General features: G+C 35.8%; 1 protein-coding gene across 1 annotated transcript in view; it reads right to left on the bottom strand.

Moving 5' to 3' along the window:
- Lrp1b (LDL receptor related protein 1B) overlaps nt 1-18620 on the bottom strand; it is a 1950158-nt gene that overhangs the window by 656763 nt on the left and 1274775 nt on the right. Inside the window, exons 19-20 of the mRNA XM_051166335.1 lie at nt 4950-5030; nt 3538-3705 (exon numbers count right to left, since the gene is read on the bottom strand). Of these exons, the coding sequence (XP_051022292.1) occupies nt 3538-3705; nt 4950-5030 (249 nt within the window). The remainder of the gene's footprint in view (nt 1-3537; nt 3706-4949; nt 5031-18620) is intronic.

Raw genomic sequence — 18620 nt, 5'->3', positions numbered from 1 at the left:
TCTCTCTCTCTCTCTCTCTCTCTCTCTCTCTCTCTCAGCTACTGTTCCAGTGGTATGCCTGCCTGCCTGCTGCCATGATGGCCATGGATTGATCCTCTGAAACTTTAAGACCCCAATAAACTCCATCTTCTATAAGTTATCTTGGTCATGGCGCTTTGTCACAGCAATTGGAAAGTAGTTAAGACACATATAAACCACCTTTTTGTATGACTCTCATTACATAGGTAAGCAGCTACTTTCAGACCCTTAAGCATTCCCTCATTCTAAGTTCCCTGAGTCCCGCAAGTTCATATACATACATACATACATATATGGAAGTTCATGGTTGTTACAGAAAAAATAGGAAAGAGTCTAACAGAAAGTTCAATTGATTTCCTACACTCTTACGCATTTATTTGTGTTTCACCTTCCATCTCCAACTTGTGTTTGTGTGTGTGTGTGTGTGTGTGTTACTACTTTATGAAGCCTCTGTGTGTGTTCTTTGACTATAGTAAAGGTAAAAGGAGAAACCTGAACAACATAAAATTAAGACAAAAGGATAGATATTCATCAACACCAAAGAGAACTATTCTCAGAGCTGCCTCTCACATTGTAAAGAACAACCCACCAAGGCCAGAGAAATACTTTCTGAATGTGATGTCAGAAAGAACAAAAAATTGAGTAAGAATGGTATGAAATGGAAATTCTATATGAAAAATTGCGTTTATATATTGTTTTTCTTCTTGAAAAAAACTTGAATCAAGAGGGATGCACCATATGTTCTGTCTTCCAGGAAGTGTACAGCAAAGGGCTGAGCAATTATTTGGGGGAATTAATGAGTTTTGACAGGTAGTCTTCAAACTCAAGCCAGAAACTCCTCTTTTTCCCCCTCCTACAGAAGGTTTTAAACTGAATAATATGACTAATTACATAAAATCTCTACTTTACCTTGTCAATAGCCTCACAAGTCTTATGTATAATATTAGCTTCCCCTTTATATAAATATTATCTCATAGCATCTGTACCAGAAAGTATAATCAAAATAATAAAGAATAAAAATAATGAATGTATCCAAAATACCCTGGGCTGTTTTATCCAAAAGGCATCCTAGAATGGTATTTTTGCTCAATTCCTGTGCCCAATCCTCATGTCATACATTTGGTTAGAGAATCCATGTATGGTTTACAATTCAAAACTAAAAATAAGTCAGGTCTCTCATATGTTTCTTGAAAAAAATCCACAAATCATGTAGATTTTCTCAATCATTTTCTCAGTGTTCTGCCACATAAGCTCACATTGACAATTTGTCCTTTAAAGCAGCAATATGTGGGGAAACTGAGTTGCCATGAAAAAGTAGACTATTAACATTCAAATATATGATAATCCAACTAGAAACACTCTCTAGGTTCTACCAGAAGCTTTGGGTATTCTTGAAGCCGAAATAGCTTTTTAAACTTCTTAATGTGCTAATGTGTTTTTTAACTTGCAACAAATATGCATAGAAGAGAGGGATAGGATCTTATTTCCCAAATGAAAATAAGTTAAGTTGGGACCATTTATCTTTCATACATATTATGGGTCATTGCCAGCAGGCCACAGATGCACACCCTGTGAGAGGCCCGAAGAGACATATGTGAGGAGTGCAAATGAGCTGAACTGCAGTGCAGTAATGAGGTGTCAACTGCCTTCCAGATGAAGGCTTCAAATATTTACCTGAAAAGGAAAAATACCTTCATCCAATTTTTCTATGCCTGTTTAATAACAAGCATTTTCATTTTAAATATTCTCATGAAACAAATACATTAACCAAGGCATGGGAAAAACATGAAGTTATTGCATAATGGATAATAAGAAACATAAAACATTTAATGTTAACGCTATCAATAGTTCAACACGCCCTAATTTGAAGACAATTGAATTCAAATATCCCCAAGAAAAAGCTTCTTAGTGACTTTCTGCTTCCTTTCAAGTTTCTATTTTGTTTAACACCAACTCCCACCCTCAAAAAAAAAAAAAAAAAAAAAAAAAAAACCAATTATGAATCATGTCAAGACCAACAATGTGTTTTCTCCTGTTTCCATGCCTCAGGGCACAGGGACATTGGACAGCTATGATTAGATCATTGCTATGATTCATGTAGAACAGGCCAAATAAAAATGAATCAATTGGCAAATTCACATGAAAGCCAGAGGTTTTCTTTAAAAACAACAACAACAACAACAAAAAACCTAGTACACAGATCTACCCATTGTTTCAAAAAACTGAGAGAATACCACATGGAAGAAAATCTTGAGGTACTAACAGTCACGTGAGTTGTCAAATGTTCAGAGAAGACACATGTATCTGCTCAGGAAAGCCTTCGAAAACTAAACTTTTTACATGGTAAATGACTCTCCAGATTTCACCATCTTAAATAAAGCCTATCATTATTTGTCCATGTGCATGTCCCCTACGTAGAGAGAGTCCATGGGTTTTTAATTATTTTAATTATCCCTTATTACTCAACAAATATTTATCAAATTAATAAATTCTCTTAGTAGACATTGTCTCTTGAATGATGAAGATAACCATATTATTGTTCTACCAGATAATACTTTTCTGTGACTACAATATTGTTTTCAACTTAATGTGGTTTGAATAGGAATGGCTCCAAAACCTCATGTGTTTTGAATGCTTGGCCCACAGGGAGTGGCACTATAAAGAGATCTGACCTTGTAGAGTAGGTGTGGTCTTGCTTGAGGAAGTGTGCCATTGTTGGAGCTGGATTTGAGGTCTACTATGCTCAAGCAATGCCCAGTGTGGCACACAGTCTCCTTCTGCTGCCTATGGATTAAAATGTGGATCTCTCAGCTCTTCCTCCAGCACCATGTCTGCCTGGCTACTGCCATGTTTCCCAACATAACTGTAAAGGACTAAACCTCTGAAACTGTTAGCCCGCCACAGTTATGTTTTCCTGTACAAGAGTTGTCTTGCTCGTGGTGACTTTTCAGATCTATCAAACCTAAACTAAAACACTTACTAACGTGCCTGATTTTAGATTATATTTTACAAAGCAATGCATGCTATTGACAGGGTCCGCTTTATCACAGATATGCTGAGGACCGTGGTCATGAGCTCTTTGCTCTATTTCATTTCATTTGTGATAGCTAATCAGTTGGAAATGGAATGTGAAGAATTAGACTGATTTACTAAATGCTTATTTTAAATCTCAAGGAAACCAATTTGGAATAATATAAAAGCAAAACTATTCTTTTTGTATAATTTTTTTCCTTTTGAGACACTTTAGAGTTTGTATAAGTTAGTATGTTGTAACAAAATATTTAATGAATATAGAAAGCAAAGGGCCAGGAGACAATAAAACAGTGGATATAAGTGAAAAAAAGCAGAGAGAATAAATAGAAGAAACATTAAAATCAAAGAAGTCTGGTTATTTTATCTTGTTCTTCATGTATATTCTTAATGTGATGATTAATTAACATGTGATTTAATGATGGACTCTAAATAGTTTAAACACATATCAACCTTTAATGATCTTTCATAATTTATAAAATTACTGACCCGCTTTGGTACAATTGCTGTGTGTTTCATCACTGAAGTCTCCGCAGTCATTGTCACCATCACAGGCCCAATGCCCTGGGATACACCGGCCACTGGAGCATCTGAACTGGTCATCAAAGCAAGAGTGGACACATCCCACCTCATCACTCCTGTCCCCACAGTCATCATCTGGAAAGAAACACTAAAAGCTAGTAAAAGCTAATGTGGAAGAACATTTTTCTTATATTTCTTATATGATAAATGTAAAAATTCCTTACAGAATTGGTTCATGAATTTTGAAAAGGAAAGATAAATTCATGACCAACATTTCCAATGAAATGCAGGGTCTCACTTTTTGCATCTCTCTGTTTTAATAGCAAATGCTAAAACAAGAGAAAGAAATCATTGTCTTTGGATTTTGCAGCTTAAAATTTAACGAATATAGAGATAACTAACTACTGACTGCCTCTCGGCCACAAGGATTAAGAGGAAAGTGGTGACCATGGGAATGTTAAGTGATATGGTGCAAAAGAATTACAGCAAAAAATTATTACTTGAAGCTACTACTTCTGTGCCTCAGAGCTTGATCCTGCATCTTCCACTCGAAGCCTTTTCTTTATGCTCTGCTGATTTGCTGTTAATTCTTCCCTTGCTACCTACATGACTGGACTCATGTGTGGAAACTGTAGTTTGACATTAAAAATGATTTGTTTGGATAGCTTGCTGATTGGCTGTGTTCCTATAGTGGGGAAGGAGGTCCCCTTCTTTTAGATGTCTAGAGGAGCAGAATAGGGCAAAAGAGGGAGGGAAGACACAAGTGAGGAAATGATAATCAGGATGTAATCTGAATAAATTATAATAAAAATGGTTATCCTTAAAAAGTAAAAAAAAATACTTATTCTCAATATTGACAATTGTAAGAGGCAAAAGGAAAGGAACATGAAAAGATGGTGAATTAAATGAAACTAGATGACATCGATTAATATATGATTCATTTACCTGCATTTAGAATGACTTGGCATAATGACACAATTAAGTACAAGAACAAAATACTTGTACATAAAAAGCAAGGTGACAGAGCTAAGATCATTTGGATAATTACATAATAATTCATAAACTGCCAATGTTACATAAATGCTTTGGGGACTTGAATTGCCCAGGTCATTTCCTTAACCATTCCTTTTATTCATCTTTGGACACTTAGTCTATGTCCAAATTAATATTTAAAAATGAAGCTCTGTCAGAGCCCCATATGACAAATATCATGCTTCATTATTCTTAACGTGGCTCCCCAGTGACATGCCAGCTTCCCGCTCACTGCTTTTCTTAGCCACTTTGCCTGACTCTGAAAGCCTCCTTTGAAGGAAGCCAGTCAGCCCTGACATCTGGGCCCTACTCTGGTCAGTGCTGTGCAGTGAGCACGTGGTACTTGCCGGTGTCGCAGTGCCATTTGCTGCTGATGCATCTCCCGCTTTTACATATGAACTGAGTTTGAGGCTCACAAGTTGGAAATTCTGTGAAAGATGTAAAAGAAAGAATAAGAAACATCATGGACTGTGCTTGGTTTGATTTGTATCCTGTTTACTGGTGTGATCAGAATTCTTGACCTCTACAATGGCATAGAGGACAGTTGATTTTTTTTTTCTTTTTTTTCTTTTTTTTAAATTAATTTATTCTTGTTACATCTCAATGTTTATCCCATCCCTTGTATCCTCCCATTCCTCCCCCCCCCCCTTTTCCCATTATTCCCCTCCCCTATGACTGTTCCTGAGGGGGATTACGTCCCCCTATATATTCTCATAGAGTATCAAGTCTCCGGCCCAGGGGTCCCGCTCAAACTAAGGCACCAGCCAAGGACAATACAGGAGGTAAACTTTAAACCCCTTCCCAGATCTAGCCAATGGTCAGAATATTCTCCACAGTTGAGTGGAGAGTGTGATACGACTTTCTCACGTACTCTGGTGCCTCACATTTGACCATGTCCCCTGGAGGGGGAGACCTGGTAGCACTCAGAGGAAGGACAGCAAGTAGACAGTTGATTTTTAAAAATACAGTAATTATAACTTCTTTTCTTTTATTTTTTTTAAATATATTTTATTAATTTATTCATATTACATCTCAATTGTTGTCCCATCCCTTGTATCCTCCCATTCCTTTCTCCTTCCCTCCCATTTTTCCCTTATTCCCCTCCCCTATGCCTATGACTGAGGGGGACCTCTTCCCCCTGTATATGCTCATAGGGTGTCAAATCTCTTCTAAATCCACTAAGGACAACTTCTTAATGTCCAAAGTACACTTGCATGTGTTAAAAAAGGAACTTCTAGTCACCATAAGCCTAGGAGAATCATTGGGTGATATATCATTTGAACTCGTCATATTTTGTGAAATACATAAGCAGAGCCAAACTTGTCTTAGTGAAAGCAACCAGAGCTCTGCTGTGCTGCTCCAAAATATTGCTTCTGTGCACTGAACTGTAGGACATTTCTGAATTCTCAGAGCCAAACAGGATCATCGAGGGCATCACTGGCTCTGAGGGATGCCAACATTGTAAAGTGAAATAAAGAAATCTACTGTTACAGTCTGTTTAGTTGCAGCCATATGTTTACAAATAATTTGACACTAAGAATTCAAGTATAAAAAAGTGAGCAAAAAGCCTGAAAAAATAATTCAGATTTTAAAATGAAACTAAATCAGCTAAACTAAACAAAACTAAAGTAATTAAATTAAAAGTTCTTTTTTCCTATCCCTTAAATAATAATAATGATGGTGAGCATGCTGCTGCTGCTGCTGATAAAGACATATATTCATCACAGAAAATACAATTAGCCATTTTAACATTCTAATAAATCCAGTACTAACATAATAAAAACTGTAATAGTGAAAAAAAATTTAAAATAGTAATTAGAAAAAATTTAATGTCTTAAAGAGTCCAGACAAAAATGTGAATTAAGAGTTTTGTAGGGAAAATGGTACCACCCCTGTTTGTAGATGGTAGAAATGATTCACCTAAGGATGTTTGGAATTTTTAGAATTAGCCTTTTATCTCAAGAAAATATGAGTGTAATCATAATCAGTATCTTCTCTTTAAAACAGTTTACTTAGAATCTTAGAATATTTGACAAGAAAAGCACCATTGTTATCAGATTATATTCTGTGGAATTTTTTAAAATTTTAATTAATTTCAACTTATTCAGATTACATCCTGAATATTATCCCCTTCCATGCATCTTCCCGTTACCACCTTCCCTTCCTCTTTCCCCATATTGCCCTCCTCTAGACTTCTGACATGAGGGACCTCCTCCCCCACCATATGATCACAGCCTATTAGGTCTCATTCAGATAGCCTGCTTCCCCCTCCTCTGTATGCCATTGGGCCTCCCCACCAAGGGAAAGTAATCAAGTTGGAGGTACCAGCGTTTATGTTAGAGGCAGTCCCCGCTGTCCCCACAACCTTGGAGAATGAAGTGTCCATTGGCTAGATCTGAACAGAGAGTCTAGGTTTAATGCATGTATTGTCCTTGGTTGGTTACCCATCTCTCCTACTCCTCCACATCCACTCTGCACCTGGTTCCAGATCCACTGGCTTTGATGGTTAGTTACTTACCTACCTATCTGTGATTTTGAGTTTGGAATTTTGAGAACTAGTTTGTTTGAATAAAAAATTATAAAAACAAACAAACTCACTAAACTTCCTTTATTTATCAACTTTAAATGACAAGAAACACTGATGATATCCAATCATTTTGGCCATGAGATATCTATGGCTAAGAAAAGTCCCAGGTGTCCCATGATCCCCAAGTCTCCCAATATTGGAAATCTCTTCCTCAAGCCGTATGGTCATTCTTGTTTCTAAAATATATTATTACTAATTTTCTACAAAACACTCAATTTTCATCCCAAATCTACCCAAGTAAATATTTTATATTGTAATAAAGTTATCTTATTTTCTTTATATTATAAATTGTTTCATTATGCAAATGAATATATTCATGGATCTTATCAGACTTGAGTTTTTTAAATATTTTTTTAAATATTTACACTATTTTAGTATTTGGTTCCCAATTTTTTTTTTTTTTTGTCTACAATGATAGGGCAGAGACTGGATGTTCCTTGGGTTTCACACATGGAAAACCTAACATGGAGAAATGCTTGTCATCCCAGCATTGAGACTAAGGTAAGAAAGTAGCTTCCTGAGCCATGCTGGTGAGATGACCTAGTCTAGGTGTTCAGCTCCAGGACTGTGAGAAGGCTGTCTCAAATAAACAAACAAAAACTAAAGTTAACTTGTAGTCTAAACAAACAGATATACACATCCTGCGCATTTGTGACCACAAAAGTACCCACAAAAGAAGGAGAAGGGAGGGAGAGGAAGGGAAAGAGGGCAAAGTGAAGAGAGGGAGAAAGACAGAGACAGAGACAAAGGGAAAGAGAGAAGGAAAAGGAAGGGGGAGAGAGGGGGGAGAGAGAATGCTTGTCATAAAGCAGAGACATTGGGACATAAATACGACTCAAAGACTATAGTGAAAAAGAAACAGATTTCAAAGACTAAATGAAAGGAACCAAATATGAATATAGGCTAACTGTGGGAGCCAGACCTGCTGACATGGGCTAGAAGCCCCAGTACTTCAAATGTTACTGTGAGAAAACGGTGAAATCAAGGCCATGTAAGAATAGAAAGAGTCTTCCTCAAAAAAAAAAAAAAAAAAAAAAAAAAGAGAGAGAGAGAGAGAGAAATAAATAAATAAATCTAAAATCAAACCCAGCTTCCGTCTATACACAAAATGAGTATAGTGTCACCGTGGACTCAGACCGAGGATTCCTCAGCCCCAGCCTCCTCAGTGCTGTGACTTCAGTGTGTTTCTTTTTCCAACTCTAATGTTAATGTTAGTTTACCATCTGAAAAGAGTATCTAAATGATCTAGATTTATGTGTTGGGTTCAAATACTGTCATACATTTTTATGTCTGAAAAATAATTAAGTATAATAAATGTGCCTTTCCTGACTTTATATAAATACAGTATCCTGAAGGCTATTAGACAGTGAAATGTAGAACTGACACCCACGCAAATGCCAAGGTCATTCCTGCATTGCAGGAAATAGTGTCTTAGCTTCAGATAAGTAGAGGAACACCATGTTAAATGTTCAAATTATTATAACTTTTGCTTGATGATTGTGTCAAATGTGCAGTGCACTTTAGGAAGAATGAGTAAAATACTTATTGCTTTAACTCGGTGGCTTTCATTTGGTACAGGGTAAAAAGATACACATTGCTAATTTACTATCCTACTGCTAGTGCCCAATATATGCAGCAATGATGTCTACTTACAGTGCACACCTCACCCTAAACCATGAATCACAGCCGAAGCCTCTTGACGTTAAGAGTTTTATCTCCTCCATGTTAGTATAAGTTTAATACTTGACATCTATTATCTAAATATTCTCATTCTTTTTTCTATTGTACCCCATTGAAGTACTGCCAAGATTTTTTATTTTTGACAAATTGAGTAAACACGATTTTCTTGACTTCATATAAATATACTTTCGCTTTAAATCTTTCAATAAAAATTGTAGGACATTTGGAAATATTTAATGATTAATTCTACAAAAGACAAAAACTAAAAGCCAAGATGACTCACATTTTATTCTGTTACAACTACAGTGGGGAAAAGAAAACTATATTTTATCTTGGTGATTACTTCAACTACATAAAACATATAAGTTGGATCAATGGGCTACTAAAAGTTTATTGTTGCAGATAGTTTGCTCAATGTATCTATTATATTGTTTCCTAAAAATTTATTAGCATGTTATATGATTGCTTCTCTTTCAAGGAAGTTCTACTTGCCTAGTGGGTCCAGCTTAAGAGAATGGTCCCCAAACAAACCACTTTCAGACACTTTGTTTTTCTTTTGTGCCTTTTACTTTTATCTCCTTCTTTCTTTTCCTCTATAAGAATCTAGCGAAGTAATTTTTGTTTAAGTCTCAAACCCACATAGCCCATAGTCTAAATGATGGAGCTGACTTCTATTGCCAAGTGTGTGGGAGCATACAGACACTCATATGAAATTATATGATTAGGTATTTTGTAGGGATCCAGGTTTAGAGAGGTGATGCCTTCAGGAAACTACAATCATTCTGCTTTTACTCTTAACTTAATACACAGCAACTGAAGGGCTGAACTTCTCATTTCTAAACCCTAATGAGAAGGAGATGATACATGTCACCCAAGGACACTGCTCATGTGCAGCAAGGAGCAAGGAAATTCAGAACGACTTTGACACCAAAACACTTTAGTTTTCCATACAGTGCCATGACCATTAGCAAGAACATTTAACAATGCTACAGCAGAGGAAGACTTGGGAAAGATCAAAGGTTACACACTTCATTCTGTTTCTCATGTGAAATGTGATATTTTACTTGCTGTAATGCACATAATGAGCTGTTGATATGGAAAATGAAATGATGCTTTTAAAAGTTACTCATGCTGGACTCTATATACTGAGGAAGGCTAATCAGATGTTGCGACCAGCTCTGGCTCCCAGGGATTAGGATACGTAGAACAGATTGCTTATTTTATTGCTTTTACTTCACTTTGACATTAGCCTTGTTAACTCAGTAGTCTTTCTAATTAGATTGCTGTGGTTAATTGTGTATTTATCATGTCTTTAACATGATTTAGTGATGCAGAGCAATTCTTTTACATGGATGGCCTTTTTATTTCATAGGCATAGACTCCTTTTTACTGATAGGACAATATGCTACTGGTATTATTTAATGTATATTAAATAAATGATGTAAGGAAAATCAAAACAGTTAATATGTATGTGAAAGTTGGTTTTCTACTAGACATACAATAGTAGATGCATTTTAAAGCTGTACACAGATTTACCTATTTGGAGTAAACATAGTTACCACATAATTGACTTTTGATATATTTCATAATATATAGTAATTTGATATATTCCATAGGTCAGATTTTAACAGATCCAATGATATAGAGACATTATAGTGTTATTATAGATTTTATGTTTCTTAATACTCTTCTACTTTTCCTTTTACATTCTATCCTTTTTTGTTTTTAGTGGGAGATGGGGGAGGTAGGAGCTGTGGTCAGGGCATAGTTGTAACCCTTTCCATAAAGACTATAAGCTTCGTAGAGAGATAGTTCTGGATTGAGATCCTGGGCTTATGAGCAATTAATGAGTGACTTAGTATAGTTATTTAACATCTTGGACTCTAGAGTATTAGTTTTTAGAGTAAATTGAAAACATTGCAAAAGTAAACTTATTAAAGATTTCTACTTAGAACTTTATTACATACAGAGTTCTAAGTTATAGAAATAGATTATAGAGAATGAATGAATGAATGAGTGAGTGAATGAATGAATACCCGAGGCACAGTATACAAAGGTCTCATACTTTTTTCTCAGCCCCAGGGAACCTAATTGGGAAATATTCGGAAAGCTATTAAACTGTGACTTCAAAAATACCTAGTAAATGTTAGCATATAGGCTGTAGCGATGATACCATTGACTGGGATTTTTTTTTCAGTGTTATGCAGGGTTCAGAAGTATCATCACAGTCCACACACTGCTGGGCAGTGACAGGCGGGGAAGCAGCAACAGACACTGCCCTTGGGCTGCCAGAGGGCTTTTCAGATACAAGCATTTAAGAAGTCAGATGAGATGGGCAGGAGTTCATTAGAAGGTAAGCTTCAGATGATTTTGTTCAGCTGTAGGCTAACATGATCCCTGGGTGCATTTATGGTGCTCTACTCCACACTGTGGTTGATCTGCAGGCCAAGCATATAGCATGTGCTTCAGGGTGACAGTATTTTCAAGGCGTACTACATTTGTTGGAATGTGCCTATCAAAAGCCAAGGACAACACAGAAACATCACAAATCACGTTAGGTGGTTTTAACTTTGTTCTAGAAAAAGTGACATAAAGGTAATGTGAATGAAGTATTCATGTTAAAGGAGATCAACAGGAGGGAGGAGGCATTGGGATGTTCTGGATCAAACAAGACTCAGATCTCAGGAAGCCCTGAAATGGAAGTGCACAAATACTTGGAGAAACAGAAAGAATTTCAGCAGGGTTCTTTTCAAAATGTGATAGGTTAAATAAGTTTGGGAATGCTTTTGGAAATTCAGTGGACAGAGCCTTAGAAAGAAAAGAAAATATATGGAAGTGTCCAAAGCATAAAACTAACAAAAGTTGTGAAAAATATTAAATTGTTGTAGCAATAGAACAGCTACAAAAGAAACAAATAGTAAATGATGTGTTGCTAAAAGTGTAAAAAATGGAAGATAAAAGGAAAGGGTACTCAAAAAAAGTGAGTGAACTATGCATTATCTTGGTGCTTGCATATAGAAAAATATAATTTGTTTATAAATTAATAAGTTTGAATATTGATGTCAATATTGATTAGGATACAGTACTTTAAATTCCATTTAAGATGTGGATTGCAGCATAAACCTAGTGTATTAAAAGTCTACCCCCTACATTCCTGGTAAATTAATAGCTCCATGTAGCAGAAACAATGTCAGCTTAGAAATCTTCACCATGAATGAAGAACTTTTGGTCTCTCCTAAAACTTTATAACAATCTCATTAATTTCACAAACCCTGCTTTATAACTTGGAAAAACACCCATATGAAAAAATAAGATAAAAATTAATCTAAAGCTTTTAATAAAAGTATCAGAGTTTTCATGGTACATATCACTAGACACAAAAACAAAAAAATACTATCTGTACATTACATGTTCTTATATTTTAATATTGCAAAATTAACTTTTATAAAACAATAAAAATGTAACAAAAATTTTGGTGAATGAAGTTCAACAGATTTAACCAGAAACAGGATTAGTCTGATAAGATCTTCAGATATTTAAACACTAATCAAAGGAACATTATAAATATTTAAGAAAAATTTATTTATATTATTAACCTAAAAATAAATAGATACACTAAAAAGTAAAGACATACATGAAAAGAAAACAATTAGGACATTTGATAATTAAAATATTCTTGATGACAAATTGAAAGAATGAGTGAAATTATGTATCAGTACACTGAATGATTGGATTCTATTTATTTATTTGTTTGTTTTATTTTATTTTGCTTTTATTTTTTTCAGACAGGATTTCTCTCCTTAGCCTTGGTTGTCCTGGGCTCTCTTTTTAAACCAGGCTAGCCTAGAACTCACAGAGATTTGCTTGCCTCTGCCTCCCCGAGTGCAGGGATTATAGTCATGTTGCACTGTTCACAGCTAAAATTATACTTTAAAATTAGCTTTCTGTTGGGTTCCCATGGGGCTTTCTCATATATTCTTAGTTAAAGCTAAAATTATACTTTAAAATTAGATTTCTGTTGTGTTCCCATGGGGCTTTCTCATATATTCTTAGTTATGTTTAACTCGCTCTGTATTTCCATTCACGCCTAAATCATTAACCCTAAGTTTCTACCCCTCTCTTTTCATGTTAAAAATTAATGGTTCAAGCAGAGTTACCCAAAATAGATAGACAATGCTGTAATCTGTTACATTAAAATAAAGTATAATACCTGAAGTTGGGGGGGTCGTGTATAGGGAGACACAGGAAAGAAGAAACTTGGAAGAAGATAAAGGGGTCTTGGATATGATAATATTTATTGTATACATGAAATAAATTCTCAAAGAATAAACTTTTAAAACTACTCGACACAACTGAAATATCTAAAGAAATCACCATATAGACATACTAAAGAATAAAAGAAATGGAAGAGATAATCATGGAGCTAGAACTAAAAGTTACAAATACATGGTAGATAAAAATATGAAAAGAGTCATGTTGAATTACTAAGTATATGTGAGTCGTGAGATTCAGCGAGAAAGATAATTAGCTCACAGACAAAACACAGCAGAAAGGCAGGAATAGCAAAAACCAATTCATGAATCAGATTTCACTTGCAAAGGTCTCACAGTAAAGGGACGTGAGCTCTTAGAAAGCAATTCACTGCATTTCTCAAAGGAAATGGAAAGGTGGGCAGAGGTAAAGGGGCCGGCAAAATGTCACAGGAAAACTAAGAAATACCCTGACACTGAATGCACGTTGAAAGCATTAGGACTACAGTGTGGGAACTGCTCAGAGTATTTTGCCCACATTGATATCAAGCAATGTCCTTGAGATGCTTGGACAACAATTATGTTGGAGGAGTTTTGAGGGAAGTCAACTTACGAATTTGTGCTTCTCAGTAGATAGATGGAATAGAAGATGAATATTTAAACCTGTATATATTTTCTGAGAATCTTGAATACTACAGGAATCAGTCAGCTGACAGTCAGCAGAAGATTTGTTGATGGCAATGTCTGCACGTGACTGAATACTGATGTAACAAAGCCTGGGACTTTAAAAAAGAAATCACGGGGCCTGTTTATCTGCTGTTCTTACTATTACTATCACTACTACTGCCATTATTCTTATTAATTTACATTTTAGTGTTGTAAAAATTTTTCAGAGCTAAAGAATTAGATCATGTCTAAAGTGGCAGCTCTTCTTGGCAGAAAAAATGATTGGTATTGAAACAAGTTCAAGCTTAATTCAACCCTAAAGCTAGCAAACAATATAGTCATATTCATCACTCCAGGATATGACTAAAGAAAGTAGTTTAGTAAAGATTAATACATTCAATAAAATGTGGCAGACAAATGGATTAATTTTCTCATGTAAAGTAATTTTGTTATGTTTTCTGGGAATTTTCTTCTGAGAGAGAGAGAGAGAGAGAGAGAGAGAGAGAGAGAGAGAGAGAGAGAGAGAGAGAGAGTATACTATCACATTCACCAAGAGAACACGAATTAAAATTTTTAATGTGAGACAATATCCTTTTGAAATTAAATGACATTTAAAATTAATATGCTGTACAACATTATACCACATTTTTTCTCATATTAATCCTAACAGCAACAATTCATTGTGGTTGTGTATAGATGGAAGAAACACATCACCCAGCGTGCTTTGTTGTCAATTTCATTGCTGATGATTTGAAAGCTGGGACCTTTTAGAGCTAAGGGACTTCAGAGCACATAGAAACTTTTAGAAGCCTGTATGTGGAAGGGACTGCTGGTTCTGTGTTCCATGATTTTTTTGAAGAAGCCAGATCACAATTCTCGTCTTACACCATTCAGTCATTTTCCCTTCTTTTAATACAAAGGGAAAGCAAACAAGCCAGGCATTATTGCACATACTTGAAATACCATGTACCTGGGAGACTAAGGCAGGAGAGTTTTGAGTTCAAAGCCATCCAAGGAGCAGGAAAAGTGCTCCCATGTCTGGAGGGAATGGTGACACAGTGAAAGTAAGGCACTTAGAAGTAGAAGTGAATTACACGTCTAAAGGATCATTCTTAGCTTAACAATACAGGTGCTTTCTTTAAGTGCTAGTACCGGACCCAGACACAGTTATGATTATAAAGCATATTCTGTTCCTATTTGATGTGTGCTGTGTTGACTAGTATTCTGAGCCCTATATATGCTATGTAAATATCATGCTTCTTGACCTCAGCTTCATCTTTATAGGACTTGATAGGTCCAAATTTTACCATTCTAACTAGAGAAGTTTCTCATCAGATATGAAGACAATATACAAGTTCCCAACAAACTATTATGGATCTTCACACTGTTCAAACCTAACTGTATATTAAAGCTCAAGAATATGCATTGGAATGACTAATGCTGGCACACTAATAAAATGCTTCTATGGGAGTTCAGTGGTTAAGAGCACAGGGTACTTTTTGTGAAGGAATTGGGTTTGGGTTCCAGAATCATGTCAGGTGGCTCACATCTGCCTGCAACAACAGCTGCATGGTAATCCAACATCTCTGGGATCCTTGGGGCCTGTACACACAGGTACCCACACGCAGAAATGTGCACAAACACATTATTGAAATCTTATAAAGAGAGAGGAAACTTGTAACATTTGCAAAGGTACAGCCACAGGAAGGCAGTAGTTCTAGCTGCCATCAGACTTGATGGCATGTTCACAACAACTAGTGTATATATACAAGACACAGAACTTGTCCTTATCTGTAACTTTCATTATAAAAGACAGACAGCATCAATGAGAGCTTCAAACCTGCCCTGTACTCAAGCTGTGACAATTGACATGAAATGAAAGACACATATTACCACTGCTGCATCAATAGGGTCACACAGAAGATTATGGAAATATATTTTGGAGCAGAGCTGGTGAAGGGGATTGAACATGAAGCATTGGTAACTCTTTGACAGACTTAAGCACACAATATATTCATTCATTTATTTGTTTGCTATGTTTTTTGAGATAGAGTTTCTCTTGAGTCCATGGTAGTTTAGAAGCTACTATGTAGACCAATCTGGGTTGGAATGTACTGTTATCTTCCCAACTCTTTTTCCCAATTTCTGGGGTAAGAAATGAAGCACTTGACTAAGCAGGAGCACTAGAGTCCAGCAAGGACTTGATGGGGTTATTTAAAAGTGACTTAGAGAATATGAGTAGCACTGATATTAATCTACTAATGGAAGCAGGGAGCAAAAGAATAAGTAGGCCTTTTAGCTAACTAGCCAGACAGTTTCCATAAAAACTGCATTTGATGTTGGAAGTGAACGTATTTTCTGTTCAACTCTCATCGGAGCAACTACTTAGGTTGTGTGTGTATGTGTGTGTGTATTTGTGTGTGTATGTGTGTGTGTATGTGTGTGTGTGTGTGTGTGTGTGTGAGAGAGAGAGAGAGAGAGAGAGAGAGAGAGAGAGAGAGAGAGAGAGAGAGAAAGAGAGAGAGAGAGAGAGTCTCCACTGTCCATAGCTCTGGTGTTACAGGTATGTGTGGCCAAAGGAGCTAGGATACTATCTCAAGTCTTCATGTTTGGTCAAAAAGTGATTGTTGGGGGATGGTCTGATGTATTTTGATGTTAATTACTGTTTGTTGTTCGACCCACCTTTTTTTAATAAAAAGCCATCCCACCTGGGCAGGGCAAAGGAGAGAGGTGGGGCTAGGAGAGAGGAATTCTGGCAAGAAGAAAGACCACCACGAGGAAAAGGAGAGAGACCTGAAGGGAAGAGAGGAAGGCTCCCATGGATTAGATGGAGAGATTCTCAGACTAATTTCTTTTTATTGTTGTTATTTATATAAAAATATAAAATATTTCAGAAAAATTAGCTTTTTTCAAGGTTATTCTTAGGATAGCAAAATATAAATAATACATAAAAATGTTGAATGAAATTAACAAACTAGGTCAATATATATTTGTAGATCTAGTCATGTGTCTGCCTATCCATCAGAAGAAATTTATAACAAACTAAATAAAATATCTATATTGCTTTTATTCATTAAGGAATTTCAAACTATTATTTTATAGTGAAAGAGTGACAATAGATGTCAAGAAAGAATAATTACAGACTTTATTTCACATCACAATTAACAAAATAAATAACATCTTTATGTGAACAGAAGAAATCTTAAGTGATTAATACATATTATTCAAAGTATTTTGAGAGAAATTTATGAAGCTGATCATTAACTAATATTATACTAATTAACTTTCATAATGGCATGCCACTTGAAAGTCTGTGTTAGAAATGTTCACTGTCACATGCATTCCTTTTATTTTATTAGGAGAGTTTTATTACTGCTGTTTTGGAATACCCAGATAAAACCTCTTCTTGCATTAGTATGACAATGTACTATTACTTTCTATAAATATATATATTGTGCTATAAATGTATATATTATGCTCTATGTTGTAGTTTATTTGAAAAGTTAAAAAATTTTGGATTAAGTATATATTATAGTGAGGAAAAAGTCAAGAGAAATATATAATTTTTAGAACATAATCAACAATAGTTAAACTATTTTTATAACCTATTATAAAGTTTTATAATTTATTCTAAAAATTAGAAGTAGCAACATGGAAACTTGCTGGGGAGCTAAGGATGCTGCCATTCTAATGGCGACATGGATAAAGTGGAGTGAATACTTCCTTTATGTTCACAACTGACCATGTCAGGTAGCTTGGCATTTTCTATGTAGTGGGGTCTCTTTAGGTCTTTCTCCTAAACTCTCAGGGCAGAAACTGTGTTTTTTCACCTTCAAATGAGCCCTTGAAGCCTTGCAGGGCATGAAAAGAAGCCATCCCTGAGAGGAAGGCCTTAATTTCACAGCTGTAAGATATACTTAAATTCTGAAGAATTTTTATCCACAAAATGAGCACAAACTAGTGAGTGAAATCTGAAAGGTTGGCTGTTACACAGGATGCCAAAATCTGGAGGCCATGCTCTGAGTACGGGAGGTAGGAAGAACTTTTGTTGTTGTTGGAGGTAGATGTGGTAATATCTCTAATGACTGAAGGCAATGAGGGATTGATGCTGCTCAGCTGCTGTAAAAGGGACCTAGGCACTACATGTGGGAGCCCTCATAAGGCAAACTGGCCACTAAAAGGTATAGGTTTTGGAAGCAGTGTGGTGGCCCAAACCTTTAATCCCTGCACTCCAGAAGCAAAGCCAGGGAGATGTCTTTGAGTTTGACTCAAGTCTAGTTGACATGGTGAGTTTACGCCACCCAGGGCTACAGCCTTGGGGGCTATATTGGCAACAGATCCATAGAGAGATTCATGAAAGAAAGAAATGAAGAAAGGAAGGAAGGAAGGAAGGAAGGAAAGGAAGGGAGTCATGACTTCCTAATGGCAGGGGAAAACAGAGTCCTGGAAGTCATAGTTTGACCCCCACACATAGCCACACAGGCACAAAATTAATAAATGGATGAAAAAATATTGCTTAGAAGAAAAGCAATATATTAAGACCCACTTAATACAAAGATTTTTGCATCAATGACAAACCATATTGACAGAAATTACTAACACAATATATACAGTTGAACCCCAAAAATGAACAGAGCCAGTTTGTGTGATATTACAGAATAACTGCCACTTCCTGGATCAATACAAGTCTTCAATGCGATGTTTTTTGTGTTATTTTTGGTTTGTTTAATAATTTACCACTGAGAAAATTAAGATTTTGAGAAATATTTATAGATTTGTATGTGCTATTTTGCTGTTGTTTTTGTTAATTTGACACAATATAAAATTTGGGGAAA

The sequence above is a fragment of the Acomys russatus genome, chromosome 24, assembly GCF_903995435.1.
Source record: "Acomys russatus chromosome 24, mAcoRus1.1, whole genome shotgun sequence".
Classification (NCBI taxonomy): Eukaryota; Metazoa; Chordata; class Mammalia; order Rodentia; family Muridae; genus Acomys; species Acomys russatus.
Note: the sequence above shows the minus strand (reverse complement) of the source record. Positions and strands in the feature narration are given on the sequence as shown.